General features: G+C 46.2%; 1 protein-coding gene and 1 pseudogene across 1 annotated transcript; one reads left to right on the forward strand and one right to left on the reverse strand.

The window, feature by feature from the left end:
* The first annotated feature begins 1,756 nt into the window (after positions 1-1,756).
* MORN3 (MORN repeat containing 3) lies at positions 1,757-9,374 on the forward strand. The gene is made up of 7 exons (XM_066609894.1): positions 1,757-1,803; positions 2,394-2,463; positions 4,451-4,606; positions 4,901-5,058; positions 5,921-6,080; positions 6,440-6,624; positions 8,692-9,374. Exons 2-7 carry the CDS (start codon positions 2,460-2,462, stop codon positions 8,785-8,787), a joined length of 759 nt encoding a protein of 252 aa, XP_066465991.1. The 5' UTR covers positions 1,757-1,803; positions 2,394-2,459; the 3' UTR covers positions 8,788-9,374.
* Positions 9,375-11,441: 2,067 nt separating this feature from the next.
* LOC136634960 (5S ribosomal RNA) lies at positions 11,442-11,564 on the reverse strand (annotated as a pseudogene).
* Positions 11,565-12,458: the final 894 nt, after the last annotated feature.

Consider the following 12,458-nt stretch of genomic DNA (forward strand, 5'->3'; position numbering starts at 1 on the left):
AGCTCTGTAGACCTGGATCTTGGTATGTTCCGTCAGCTTCTTGTTGGACCAGACTCTCTTTGTGAGTCTGGAAAACGTGGTAGCTGCTTTACCGATGCATTTTTCTCTTGATACCGCGCTAAACAGAGTGTTGGAGATCGTTGAGCCAAGGTACACAAAGTCATGGACAACCTCCAGTTCATGCGCAGAGATTAATGCAGGGAGGTGAGTCCACATCCTGAACCATGACCTGTGTTTTCTTTAAGCTGATCGTCAGTCCAAAATCTTGTCAGGCCTTGCTAAAACGATCCATGAGCTGCTGGAGATCTTTGGCAGAGTGGGTAGTGATAGCTGCATCGTTGGCAAAGAGGAAGTCACGCAGACATTTCAGCTGGACTTTGGACTTTGCTCTCAGTCTGGAGAGGTTGAAGAGCTTTCCGTCTGATCTGGTCCAGAGATAGATGCCTTCTGTTGCAGTTCCAAAGGCATGCTTCAGCAGGACAGCAAAGAAAATCCCAAACAAGGTTGGTGCAAAAACACAGCCCTGCTTCACGCCACTTCGGATGTCAAAGGGGTCTGATGTGGAGCCATCGAAGACAACAGTGCCCTTCATGTCCTTGTGGAAGGATCTGATGATGCTGAGGAGCCTGGGTGGACATCCGATCTTGGGGAGAATCTTGAAGAGGCCGTCCCTGCTGACCAGGTCGAAAGCATTCGTGAGATCTATGAAGGCTATAAAGAGTGGCTGTCGTTGTTCCCTGCATTTCTCCTGCAGTTGTCTAAGGGAGAATACCATATCAGTGGTGGACCTGTTGGCTCGGAATCTGCACTGCGATTCTGGATAGACGCTCTCTGCAAGTACCTGGAGCCTCTTTAGTGCAACTCGGGCAAACAACTTTCCTACAACTTCTGGCCATGACATCACTTAATGACATCACTTCCAGTGGGTCCCAACATTCTAAAAAAATGAGTCCCAGTGCTAAAGTTTGAGAACCACTGGTAACATCTCAGGTGTGGCAAAGGGAATTGATACCAGTTATGAGAAGTTTCAGTAAAAGAACTATTTCTCCAAGGGCTTAAAGGCAGTGGTTCCCAAACTGTGAGCCATGGCTCTCTTTTTATCTGTTCAGTGCTGGAGGAGGTGCAGAGGAGTTCACTGAAATCTAGCTTGGGGAGGAGTGGTTGTGTGTATTCATAATTGTTGTTTATATAGGGCCATCCCCATACATGGCACTTCACAAGTACAGTGATGACAAGCCAGGTCCCTGCCCCAAGGTGCTCACTATCTAAAATTGACACGAGAGAGACAAGAGAAGAAGGGGAGTTGAATGGAAGCGGAGATGAACCTGGAGAAGAATATGAGATAATTTCAGTTGCACACAGGTAGGCTGTCAATTACAATGTTGCACATTGTACAAACTTTTCCCCCTTGTGATGCATTTCTAGAGAACCATTTTTTCTGCAAGCATGTTTCTGAAATCTCACAGCTGCTCCATGCAGCGCACACTGAAAATGGCCAAGGCTGGGAATTCTCACACTGAGCAGTCCAGGGACAGAAACAAAACTTCAGCTGCGCTGTTGTTGCTTATAAGTCGGGGTTTTGGGGAGTGGACAAAACAAGATCAACTTCTGTGTGTCCAACAATCCTCAGAAGGGCAGGCAACTTTCAGAGCTGTCTGTAGGCTTGCCCGTGTTGCTATGGCTACCTCAGACAGTGCCAGCGCACCACGGCCAACACTGCTGTGTCCACCTCCCACATTTCAGCACAGCCTCTACACTTCCAGCACATTGGAAACTCGCAGATCTGCTCCACCAGAGACCGAGGTGAGTCTCTAATTACGCTGACTTGCAAGAGGGGAAAGCTGAATGCGGCCTTGAATGCAGCCCCAGATTCCCTTTGCGGGGTACCTGATTTCCATTCTGAGGGCCCGATCCACCAGGAAGTTCTTGCACAGGGTCGGATTCATGAGATCACAGAGCTTTTTGAGCCACCCTCAGTGGCCTCCTCTTAAACAAGCAAGTTCAGAGCCATATCATTTCAAAGTCTAGGTGCAATATTGTGGCTTCTTATGTGATTAGGACTGATTGTGTTTTGGAATTTAATTTAAAACTATAGTATAGGTTTTGAATAGCACAGACACAGCCCATTCCTATCCACACTTTCCTGGGAGCAAGCCCCATTGACTCTAATGGGACTTACTTCTGAGTAGACATGCATAGGATTGGGCTGTCACCCAGTTAAAGAAATCTTAGGCTGCAATCCTATACACACTTTCCTGAGAGTAAGTCTCACTGAATACAGTGGCACTTACTTCCAAGTAGGATTTCAGTCAGCCACTCAAAACATTTGTAATAGTTCTGAACCAAATTTTGCAACAGCAACAAGCATTCTGTCTCTGTCTTCTGTATTATAGAATAAATTCTGCAGATGTCCAGTGACCTCTTCTCCAGAGAGCTTTCAACGCTGAGTTCATTCAACCATGGGTGAGCATTGTAGTGTGTTTGCTCAGTGGTGGAGCAATTGCTTCGCTTACAAAAGGATTCAACAGTCCTGGGAATGTAGGTGCGGCCAGTCTCTCCATAAGGGTCAACTGGGGTGATAATCAGAGTTGTCCCTTGAGTATGGTGAGCTGTGGGTGTGTGTGCTTCAACATCCTGGGACCAGAAGAAGATTAGTGTGGTGGAGGTCCCATACCAACTCCTCCTTTACTGCTGCCACATCCTTCTAGAGCAGGGGACTCCAAACTTTTTGGCCAGAGGGCCACATCAAATATCTGGCAAGGTGTAGAGGGCCAGAAAAAAATTTAAATATAAAATTTATATAAATAAATTAGAGATGGAACTTAGATGAGTGAATAAATGAATGAATGGGCTCATTCTTTCAATCTCTCTGGCCCTTAGAACACCCTCCAGATGCAACCAGAGCACAGCTCCAATCATGTTCGGTCAAGTGGGCCAGAGGCTTTGAGGGGACAAGAGGCTGGCCACGGGCCAGATAGAGGCTCGCCGCGGGCCGCATCTGGCCCCGGGGCCGGGGTTTGGACACCCCTGTTCTAGAGTGATTGGATCTAGGAACCAGCATCAGCTGATGACTGAAAGCAAGCCTGGAGGTCTGGTTCTTTTTAGCTTTATGAGATTTCTTGGTGGGGGGAAAAGAATCTCCAGGATCACATCCATCAAAATGTCAAGGCTCATAGGAGATGCTCCATACTCCCTCCCCTCCAGACTGCGCCTTCTGCTTCATTCTTCTCTTCCTTTTGCAATCCAGGGAGTGGGAGAAGGGGGGAGCAGTGGAAGTCCTGGATAAAGGGGGCAGGATTTGACCTCAGGCAAATAGAGGTTTTTGGTCAATCCTCACTGGGGTGGGACTTGCTTCTGAGTAAACATACCCAGGGTTGCACTGCAAATATGCCCACTGGGGCCAAGGGAATAAGGCTGCAGGTGTATCTCCCAGGAGATTCACTGCCTCACAATAAACACATCCTGAGGGCTTACCGTGATGTCGCTGTGACCTCATGAAGCCTGAGCTGGGTGGCCCAGATCCTGCTCAGCTGAATGGTACACACCAAGGAACACACAGACAGGTTGGTTTGCTCATGGAATAGGGGACGAATGGAAGTCTCACCTCTAGGAATACTTCCATCCATAACCTGAGGAATTGTTAAGGAAGCCTGTCTTGCATTTGTAACATGGTGCTGTAAATGTGCATAGGCTAATCTATTGAGTACAGCAGACTGAAGCAGAGCCAAAGATGTAGACTTCCTGCCCCAAGGAACTTACAATCTCCTAAGCACAAAACCACCTGTAATTGGATCATTCAATGGTTATTCTTTTACTTTGGAACAGGCATGTGGTGAGGGCAGTGGTTCTGGCTGAGGAGTGTTTAATCCTTCTTTCTCCTCCCCCTATGCCATTTATCTGATTCCTCCCTCCCCCAACAGACAATCAAAGCTGCTATTAGCCTCATGGAAGAAAAAATGCAGGTACCGATTAGGCCCAGATAACAGAGGATGCCATGGTGCCTTTGTGTTTGCACATATCGCTTTGAGCTAGCCTGCTAGAAATAAGATGTACTCCCCTTCTGCCAGCCTGCTTAACTTCTGGAGATCCAGGAAGAGGGAGCTGATTGCCAATGACATCACAGCAGTCCAGCCAATGGTGAGAGGCAAGAGCACAGTCTGGCTTATCCGACATTCAGCCATCTAGTTCTCAAAGGTGCTCCTGCTCTCTTGACCTCATTTTTCAGCAACTGAGCTTTGCTTGTTTCTTAATATTATCTATGGCTGTTTTGCTGTGACTTTAATTTATGAGGTCCGGCTCGTAAAGCAGCCGCTGGATGACACAGGTGATAAAACGCAACTGGTGAAAAGGCACTTCTAGTTGAATGTGTGGCTTCTCTCTCTCTCTCTCTCTCTCTCTCTCTCTCTCTCTCTCTCTCTCTCTCTCTCGTTTTCCCCCCTTTTCCCTGCAGACAAGAACAATATGCCCATTGTTAAATATCCCCGGACAGTTGACCCTCTTTGGTACGAATGGGATCGGAAAGCCCAGAAATGCGGCTTAAGGCACACTGTCTATGCTGTGAATGGGGATCACTACACTGGAGAATGGCTGGACAATCTGAAGCATGGTAAGACACTCTGAAATATTGCTAATTTGATTGCTGAGTCCCTCCCCAAGTGGAGGTAAGTTGGAACAAGGCAGGGCCACAGGTGTAGATCGTGCATGGATGATTGTGGGACTCAGAAACCTCTCACTGTTCAATTGGCATCGGTCTTGTGGCACACCCACTGTTCTCTTGTGGCATGCAACTTGGACGTTGCATCACCAACAAGTGAGCAGCAGTGATAAGCACCAACATTCTCGCCAGGAACAGCACAAGGGTGGCTTACTGCAGTTCCCCCACTTGTCCCTTCTCTACCAGGCAAGGGCACCCAGAGGTGGAAGAAGACAGGAGCGATATACAGCGGCGACTGGAAATTTGGAAAGCGAGATGGATACGGGACATACAGCCTTCCTGACCCTGTCACCAAAGAGTATAAGAAAGTGTATGCGGGCTGGTGGAAAAATGACAAAAAGTGTGTAAGTTGTGCTCTTCTGTGTTGTCTTCCGAAAGCGTACTTCCCTGGAAGTGAGCGGAGGGCCAGGAATCAGGTTGCTCCAGTATCAGAAGGCTAGGGAAGGAGGCTACTAGAGCTCTAAGCTGTAGTAGCTCCTGGCCATTTGCAACTGACACATTCTAGAGTTCAAGGGACTCTTTTCTCGGAGGGCCAGAAACTAGTTTGCTCCAACATGCAAACTGTGAACTAAGCAAAATGGGAACTTTTATGTGGCAATTCTCTTATATTTCTCAGGAAGGCAGAAACATCCTCTGGTCACCCACCTCTCCCACTGATTGCCTTCTTTTTTTTAAAGATGGTAAATCCATTTTGTGACAGGGAACCCTCTTTTCATTTATTTTGCTTTCTAATGGCTTTGTGACCTTTTTTGTGGTTGAAAAGTGGTACATATTTATGATTGTTACGATTTTCACAAAGTCAGGTAAATGTTATGGACTGGTTTGTTTTATCCAGACATTGAGTCCTTTCCAAGGACCTGGGATGCCTGGTTTTTATTCTATTCTAATATAATAAATACAGCTGCAAACTGTGTCTTTCCAACAAGGCTGCTTTTTGCAGTTGATTGGTGGTAATTTCTGTGGCCCTGATGCTGTTCAGGTGCTCTTCAGGGTGTTTTGGAATAGCAGCGAGGGTGCCAGTCATCACTTTGGTCTTCTTCTGCCACAGCCTTTCAACTTCTGTTTGTAAATCTTTGTATTTTGTTGTTATTATTGAATTACAGCCCCATGGAGTTCTGTGGGACTTGCTACTAAATGTGTGCATTGGGACAGCAGCCGCAGGGCCAGAACAAATGCGAGAAAAGGATAATCACCCTGTCATTTCAGGGTTACGGAATCAAGTTTTACTCAGATGCAGAATATTACGAAGGGGAGTGGAGCAGAGGAAAGAGAGATGGCTGGGGAAGGATGTACTACAAGGATGGGTCTATCTACGAAGGCCAGTGGGCCGAAGACAAGCCGGGTGGACAAGGGATGATCAGGCTGAGTGAGTACTAGTCGCCGCAGCATCAGTGATGTAATTCCTTGTTCTCTTCTGTGGACCTCGGAGGGGGGGGGTATCTTGGGCTAGTCGTTTCAGCCCCAAAGCTCCTTCCCAATCCTATTGTACCATTTACTTTCACAGGTGTACAATCATGGAGACTCAGCATTAACCCCCTTTTTTTTTAGTCACAGTCAGTGTTTACATTTTTCTCCTATATAGGTTTACATTGTGACCACCAAGTAACCTCAGTGCTTTAACATTATCCAGGCTGAAAAAAATTCCTTTTGTGCCGGATGCAGCACAAACCTGGACAAAAGTGCGCCTGTTTCTCTGTACATTAACCCCAAATTGTGTCACTGCAGAAAATGAAAATCGATACGAAGGTGGCTGGAAGGATGGCAAGAAACATGGGCCTGGGAAGTTCTTCTACTTGGACAGCGGGCAGCTCTTTGAGGGTTTCTGGGTAGCAGATATCCCCAAATGTGGGACCATGATTGACTTTGGACGCGATGGAGCTCCCACGCCTACGCAGTACCCCATCCCAAAGGTAACGTGCTGGCTGATTAAGTCCTGACATTTGTGCCTAGAAACATTGTGGATTATGTTATATTTCCCCTTTTTAATGTACATTTTCTCTTAAAATGAGCAAACACTTGCACAGGGAAGTGCACTTGCTCCGGTTGCCAACTTTTCTATTGACCCATTCTTGCACCTTTAACAACAACAGGCACTGCAGACATTTGCAGATGATAATTATGTTTGTCTCCATGCTCTGAAAAGATTCAACAGCTTGTCTGCCCACAGATCAAAGTGCTCTTAAAGCACAGGAGCAGCCTGGGCTGTTCCTGTCCTGATCAGTTGGTAACCCTTGCAATCATCAGATCCCCATCAGGACTTGAGAGGTTCTTGAGCCTGGCATCAGAGACGTTAAATGGACAAATTCGGCTGCTGTATTTGTGTGTTGCAGCAGAAAGAGGCTTGTAGTACTTTAAAGACTAACAAAAGTTTAGCAGCATAACGTTTTTGGGAAGCAGATGGCAGCCCGCAGAAACTCATGCTGGGGAAAACACACTGATCAGTGCGCAAGAGTTTCAGGGCTCTTGGATTTCAGTCGAATGCCACCCCCAAGCTCTGGCCAAACAAGGAAACTGCAGGGGAAACAGCCTGCAAAGCTTGTCTGTTGACAGCTATAGGCCAGCCTACATCATGTGGTACAGCCCAACCTGAAATAAAATCTTCCAGGTCAGAGTCCAGGTCTGCTCCACAGAGCTAGAGAATGGCTAGAGCCACAACCCCACGGTCTGGAGAGCAGACACCTGATTTTTCTCTCCTGCAGCCAAAACTGCAGTGGCTTTTCAACACACCCACTGGAGCCAACTACTTAATGGTGGGCTGCCCTTCAAGTATAAATTAGCAGGGCTGTTCAAGATTTGCTAGGGCTGTTAATTTGCCTATTAACAAATAAAAAAGCAGCACAATCAAATCTGACAACCTTGCAACCAACAGTAATCAACATACATGGGGAGGGGGAAATCTCCTGTTTTAAGCAAACTTAATCCCACATGATCCCCCCCAATTTTATATGTGCTGCAGCATTGCCAGGGCTTGTCTCTCTCTCTGTGCATAATTTTTCTCCAAGGCAGATGCCGCAGCCAGCAAGGCTGGCCTGACTCCAGCCCCAAAGGAGGACTGGATTGTGGTTGCATCTGCCTTCTCCCCTTCCTTCCCCCTCTTTTGCGCCTTGAGTGGCTTCAGTGTCCCAGGCTTGGCCTATTTGTGATAAGTTTGCCGTCAAGCACAGCCTGGGGCCTTGCCTAAATAATAAATAACCCTTAATTGGTTGCTATGTGGACGAAAAAAATCCAGCCAAAGGCATCCTGAAGCTAATTGCAGAGAAGCAATCGAGGATGGCTGGAAGGCAGGCACTTCAGCTATTCGCCTTACAAGGGCTTATTTGCACAATCCACTTATGTCAGACTTTTGTTTTTCTCCGAGTTGGTGTCCTGAGAAAGGGTTTCAGGCTCCCTCTTCCCCCTGGCAGTGGGATCTTCAGGGTGCTCTGATTTCTTCTGGAAGAGAGAGCCCTGGAGACTAGCGGCGTTTGCTCTGCTCTGCTTCTTGAACAAGATATAACCGGGGCCCAGGGAAAGAGGGAGAGACCCACTCAGCAAACTGGAGGTCTCCAGGAAGAGCAGGGAGGAATATTTTTGCACAGGTGGCTAACTGAGCAGGCATTTTGGAGGTGCAGAAGCAAACATAGAGCAACATCAGCCTGGGTTGCCCATGCACACGACGGACAATTCAGGGGATGCTGGTTCCCTGCCAACACCAACCCACTTGCCTTGGCCACTCCTCTCTCCACTTTTGCAAAGGAATGCCGCAGAAGTGTGGAGGAGACCAACGGTGTCATTTGGAGCAAACTGGCAACTCCACTCCCTAGACTTAGTGTCCGGAACTTGAATCGTCACCAGCCAATGATCCCCTGACGGCACACAGCTTGTCCTTGGGCAAAATGGAAATTGCCTACGGACTAGCCCTCCCCTGGCTGGTTTCACAGGCCACACAGCTACTTGGCTCTGCTCAGCATGTCTCTCTCTATTGCACTCGGTTTCAGATCGAACTGGCAGACCCGGAGGGCGTGCTGGAAGATGCGGTCATGATGCTCGAGAATGCCGAAGAGGCCGACGCGCAGCTTTGCAAGGAACGATGACAGGCAGCGCTCCATCCTTCCAAGCAACATTCCCTTCTGGGCAGAGAAGGCCGGGTGCTGTGTGCCAAATGCCCACGGTATTCGATAAGCAGCCCCTACAGTGTCGTTTCCAAGTACATTTCTGGTGTCTCCTTGAGTGGTTGGCCTCTGCTTTTTGTCCATGAAGGACTTTTTTGCTGTGTGATTTGGCAGCTGCCGCGGAGGGGAGCAGCAGCTGCAGCAAGATTGGGACAACTGGTCCAAGACCCCTGTCCCTGTCTGCCAAATGCAGCCGCTCCTTACCCTGAGAACATCAAAGGTTGCAAGGAAACATCCCAAAGGGAGGAGACCAACTTCTCAGCATGCTTAGAGGTTGGGCTGAAGCCGTTTAGAGATTTATAGGCAAAATTTGGCTCGTCCAACTGTGCCTGGAAGAGAACAAGGAAATGGGTGTTGTTGGGACTCTGATGCAACACTTCTGGTGCCTCACCCTTGGCTTGTACTGAAGTGTGTTTGTAAGCACTCAGTCACAAAATGGGTCTTGTTTTTACTGCTGGGAAAAGAATGATAGCAGCATTAAAGCAATACCAAGGAGACCGGTGGTTTTAAAAGGCTTGCGTTCCCGGAATAATGAATTTCTTTATTCTTTGCTGATTTTGCCTGTCTCTTCTTTATCAACTCTCCTACTATCAAAATGTAGAAAGCTAGCACCTTGGGGCACAGACTCTGGCTTACATAAACAACTCTGGCTTGGTTTAGACATAATCTGAAATAATGGTTTGGTGCCTCTATGACAAAGTATTGAGGCTCACACAATCCCTCTTCCTTGCTTTGCACACTGCAAACCTGCATTCATTTCCTGGTATCGTTTTGGCTAAATTAGCAAACTATGGTTTGTGTTTGCTCCAGAAACTAGGATCGGGCCATGCTTTAGTAAGCACCTGGTACAGTAGTGTTGGCACACAAATAAGAAAGTGTAGGGTATACGACACCGAACGGTGAATCAGTCTCTCCCTAGGTTGAATTTCACCTCTGCCACCAAATGACCTTTAGGTAACCTATTTTCCTTTGTCCTCAGTCTTCCCCATCTGTACTACAACTGCCCATACAATAATCCCACCATCAAGCAAACACATGTGGAGTGCTTTACACACTCAAAATCTCCATGCAAATCGATTCAGCTTTTGCTGATGAATCATCAACCGCAGAAGAAAGACAAATGCACAACTGATTAAACTGGAAAAATAATTTTATTTTCTAGTTTCATTTTTAGTCATCTTAGCAATCATTTTCAAAACAAGAGTCCATACAAAGTCTTCAGAGAAATGCAATTTACAAAAACAAAACAAGCCACTTAAACCGGACAGAGTGCCCCACATCTGGTTATTTAACTACTACAGTTTGCTCTTCCCAAGATGCAGCAGAAATAAATATTTGTGTGTAGCAAGGGGATTGGGGGGGTTGTTACTGCTAAAACCCATTGCACCTGCAAAAAGGGAGGGAATAGTTTTTGGCACACCCTCCACTTGTGAAAATTTGGACACATGAAAAACTCCTCTTCTGCATTATGTACAAGTGTACACTGAGACCACAAATGTTTTATATGTATGAAGTAACCAATGAAAATGGTCATTTTGTATATTTATATACAAAAGGGCTGTGTTTTTTTTTTTTAATAGTGCCTTGATTGTTCAGAAAGACTCTTCTACATTTCTAAATATCCACTACATAGCTTCTGGGGACATCCAAGAAGCCACCCTCAGCATATCCCAAAACAAGCAATTATAAAAAGACAGTGTCTCAAAAAAACAAAGAAAAAACCCATCGTTTTGTGCTTGTAAGCGGCTCATAAGTCATGCAGGCAAACATAAAAAGAAACTCACAGAGAAAGTGACTGTGGAAATCCACAATCATACCAAAATCATATGGGTGCAGGGGGTTCAGATTTCCAGAACATTCCTGAATGAATGGACAAGAGTCACCCTTGTGCATCATCCACTCTGGTTCCTCGGTTCTCAACCCCATTTGCTGAAATGTAGACTGTAAGCTCCTAGCTGCAGAGAGCTGCTTTGTTCGTTTACATTACCCTGCCAATTATGCAAGAGGTTAGCTTACCCTCTTGCAGCCCCAATCCTGCTCAGTCCCAGAGGATCCAGAACGGCACAGCTGTGACTGAAATGTTAGAATTCTAGGGAAACTTGACAATGGATGCCACAGTTTGGTGCAGCCCTGCGTCCCAGGAGGGGAGTGCAGCCCTATTACAATATCTTTATCAAGAGCTCACTGTAAATTCAGACTTCGTTGACTTCTGTATATCCAATGATGGTTTCACTTTAAAAAATAGAATTGTGCAGTTGAACACAGAGACTAATCAAGAGTCCCTAATTATCCAGGAGGTTCTTTATCTTGCTTTAGCCAGAGATTTAAAAGCCCCTGGATAATGAGATTCAATTAACTAACAAGTAAATAGCTGCACTGCTGCTAGCCACAAAGTTATGGCTAAACATACTACAACAACTGTTTCCTTGAAATATACCCCCCCCTTAAAAAAATAAAACAGTGCCTAGGTTCCTGTTCCCTTCCCCTTTCCGAAAAGGAGCATCCAGTTGCTCAGCATCTTCCCAGGTATGAATGGAAGTGGTTGGCAACCTTCAGTCTCGAAAGACTATGGTAGAAGCCTACAGCACCCGGGATTCCCAGGCAGTCTCCCATCCAAGTACTAACCAGGCCTGACCCTGCTTAGCTTCCGAGATCAGACAAGATCGGGAGATAGTGTTCAGTGTAGGGAGATGGTTGGCAACCTTCAGTCTGGAAAGACTATGGTATAGGCCTACAGCACCCGGTATTCCCAAGTGGTCTCCCATCCAAATTCTAACCAGGCCTGACCCTGCTTAGCTGACGAGATCAGGCACGTGCAGGGAAGTGCAGCCTTGGATATGCAGATTCATTACTTACAGAGCAGGTAAGCATCAAACACCACACTGTTTTTCTTTTAAAACTGCTATTCCAAAAAATTTGAAAAAGCAGGCCTTCAAAAACTTAAATCCAAAATATTTGGTGTAGGAAGAAGCCAAGGTTTCTCATCAGTAGGGTAACCAAACATTCAATACTGGCGCTTAGCAATTTCAAGTATTCTCCCAACCCTGTCTAGGGTGACTTACTGGTTTAGCAACAATGTACACCAGTGGGTGAAAACCGAGGTTCAACTTTCCCTAAATCTGGCTCTCCCATTTTGTTCCCAAGAGACAGTGTTTCCTTCCACCTCACATTGTTCATGAGGACTAGAGACTTAAGAGTCAGTGGTGTATGCATACACGTGTTTGAGGATTCTAACAAGTACAGAGAAGGTGGAAGACTGAAAAGTCAATTTCTATGCACTAAAGGCAATCAATGTCCACCAAACCCCAATTCATTGTTAAACTCCCTTACACCACAAATAACTATCCCAATAAAACACTTCTTGATTTTTCTGCAGCTCAGTCTATAATGCGAGTTTTGCCCAAGGGAAAACTCCAGCAATGACAGTGTTTTGACACTAAAAATAGGTAGCATCTGAAATTAAGCAATGGCTATTGCTTCTTAACAGCAAAACAACATGGAAACTCACATTTCAACCCTTCTTGATAAGGTCTTTCTGCACAGAATTTCTTAAACACGGCAAGAGCAAAATACTCAAATGTTCCAAGATGACA

The sequence above is a fragment of the Tiliqua scincoides genome, chromosome 14, assembly GCF_035046505.1.
Source record: "Tiliqua scincoides isolate rTilSci1 chromosome 14, rTilSci1.hap2, whole genome shotgun sequence".
NCBI classification, from domain to species: domain Eukaryota; kingdom Metazoa; phylum Chordata; class Lepidosauria; order Squamata; family Scincidae; genus Tiliqua; species Tiliqua scincoides.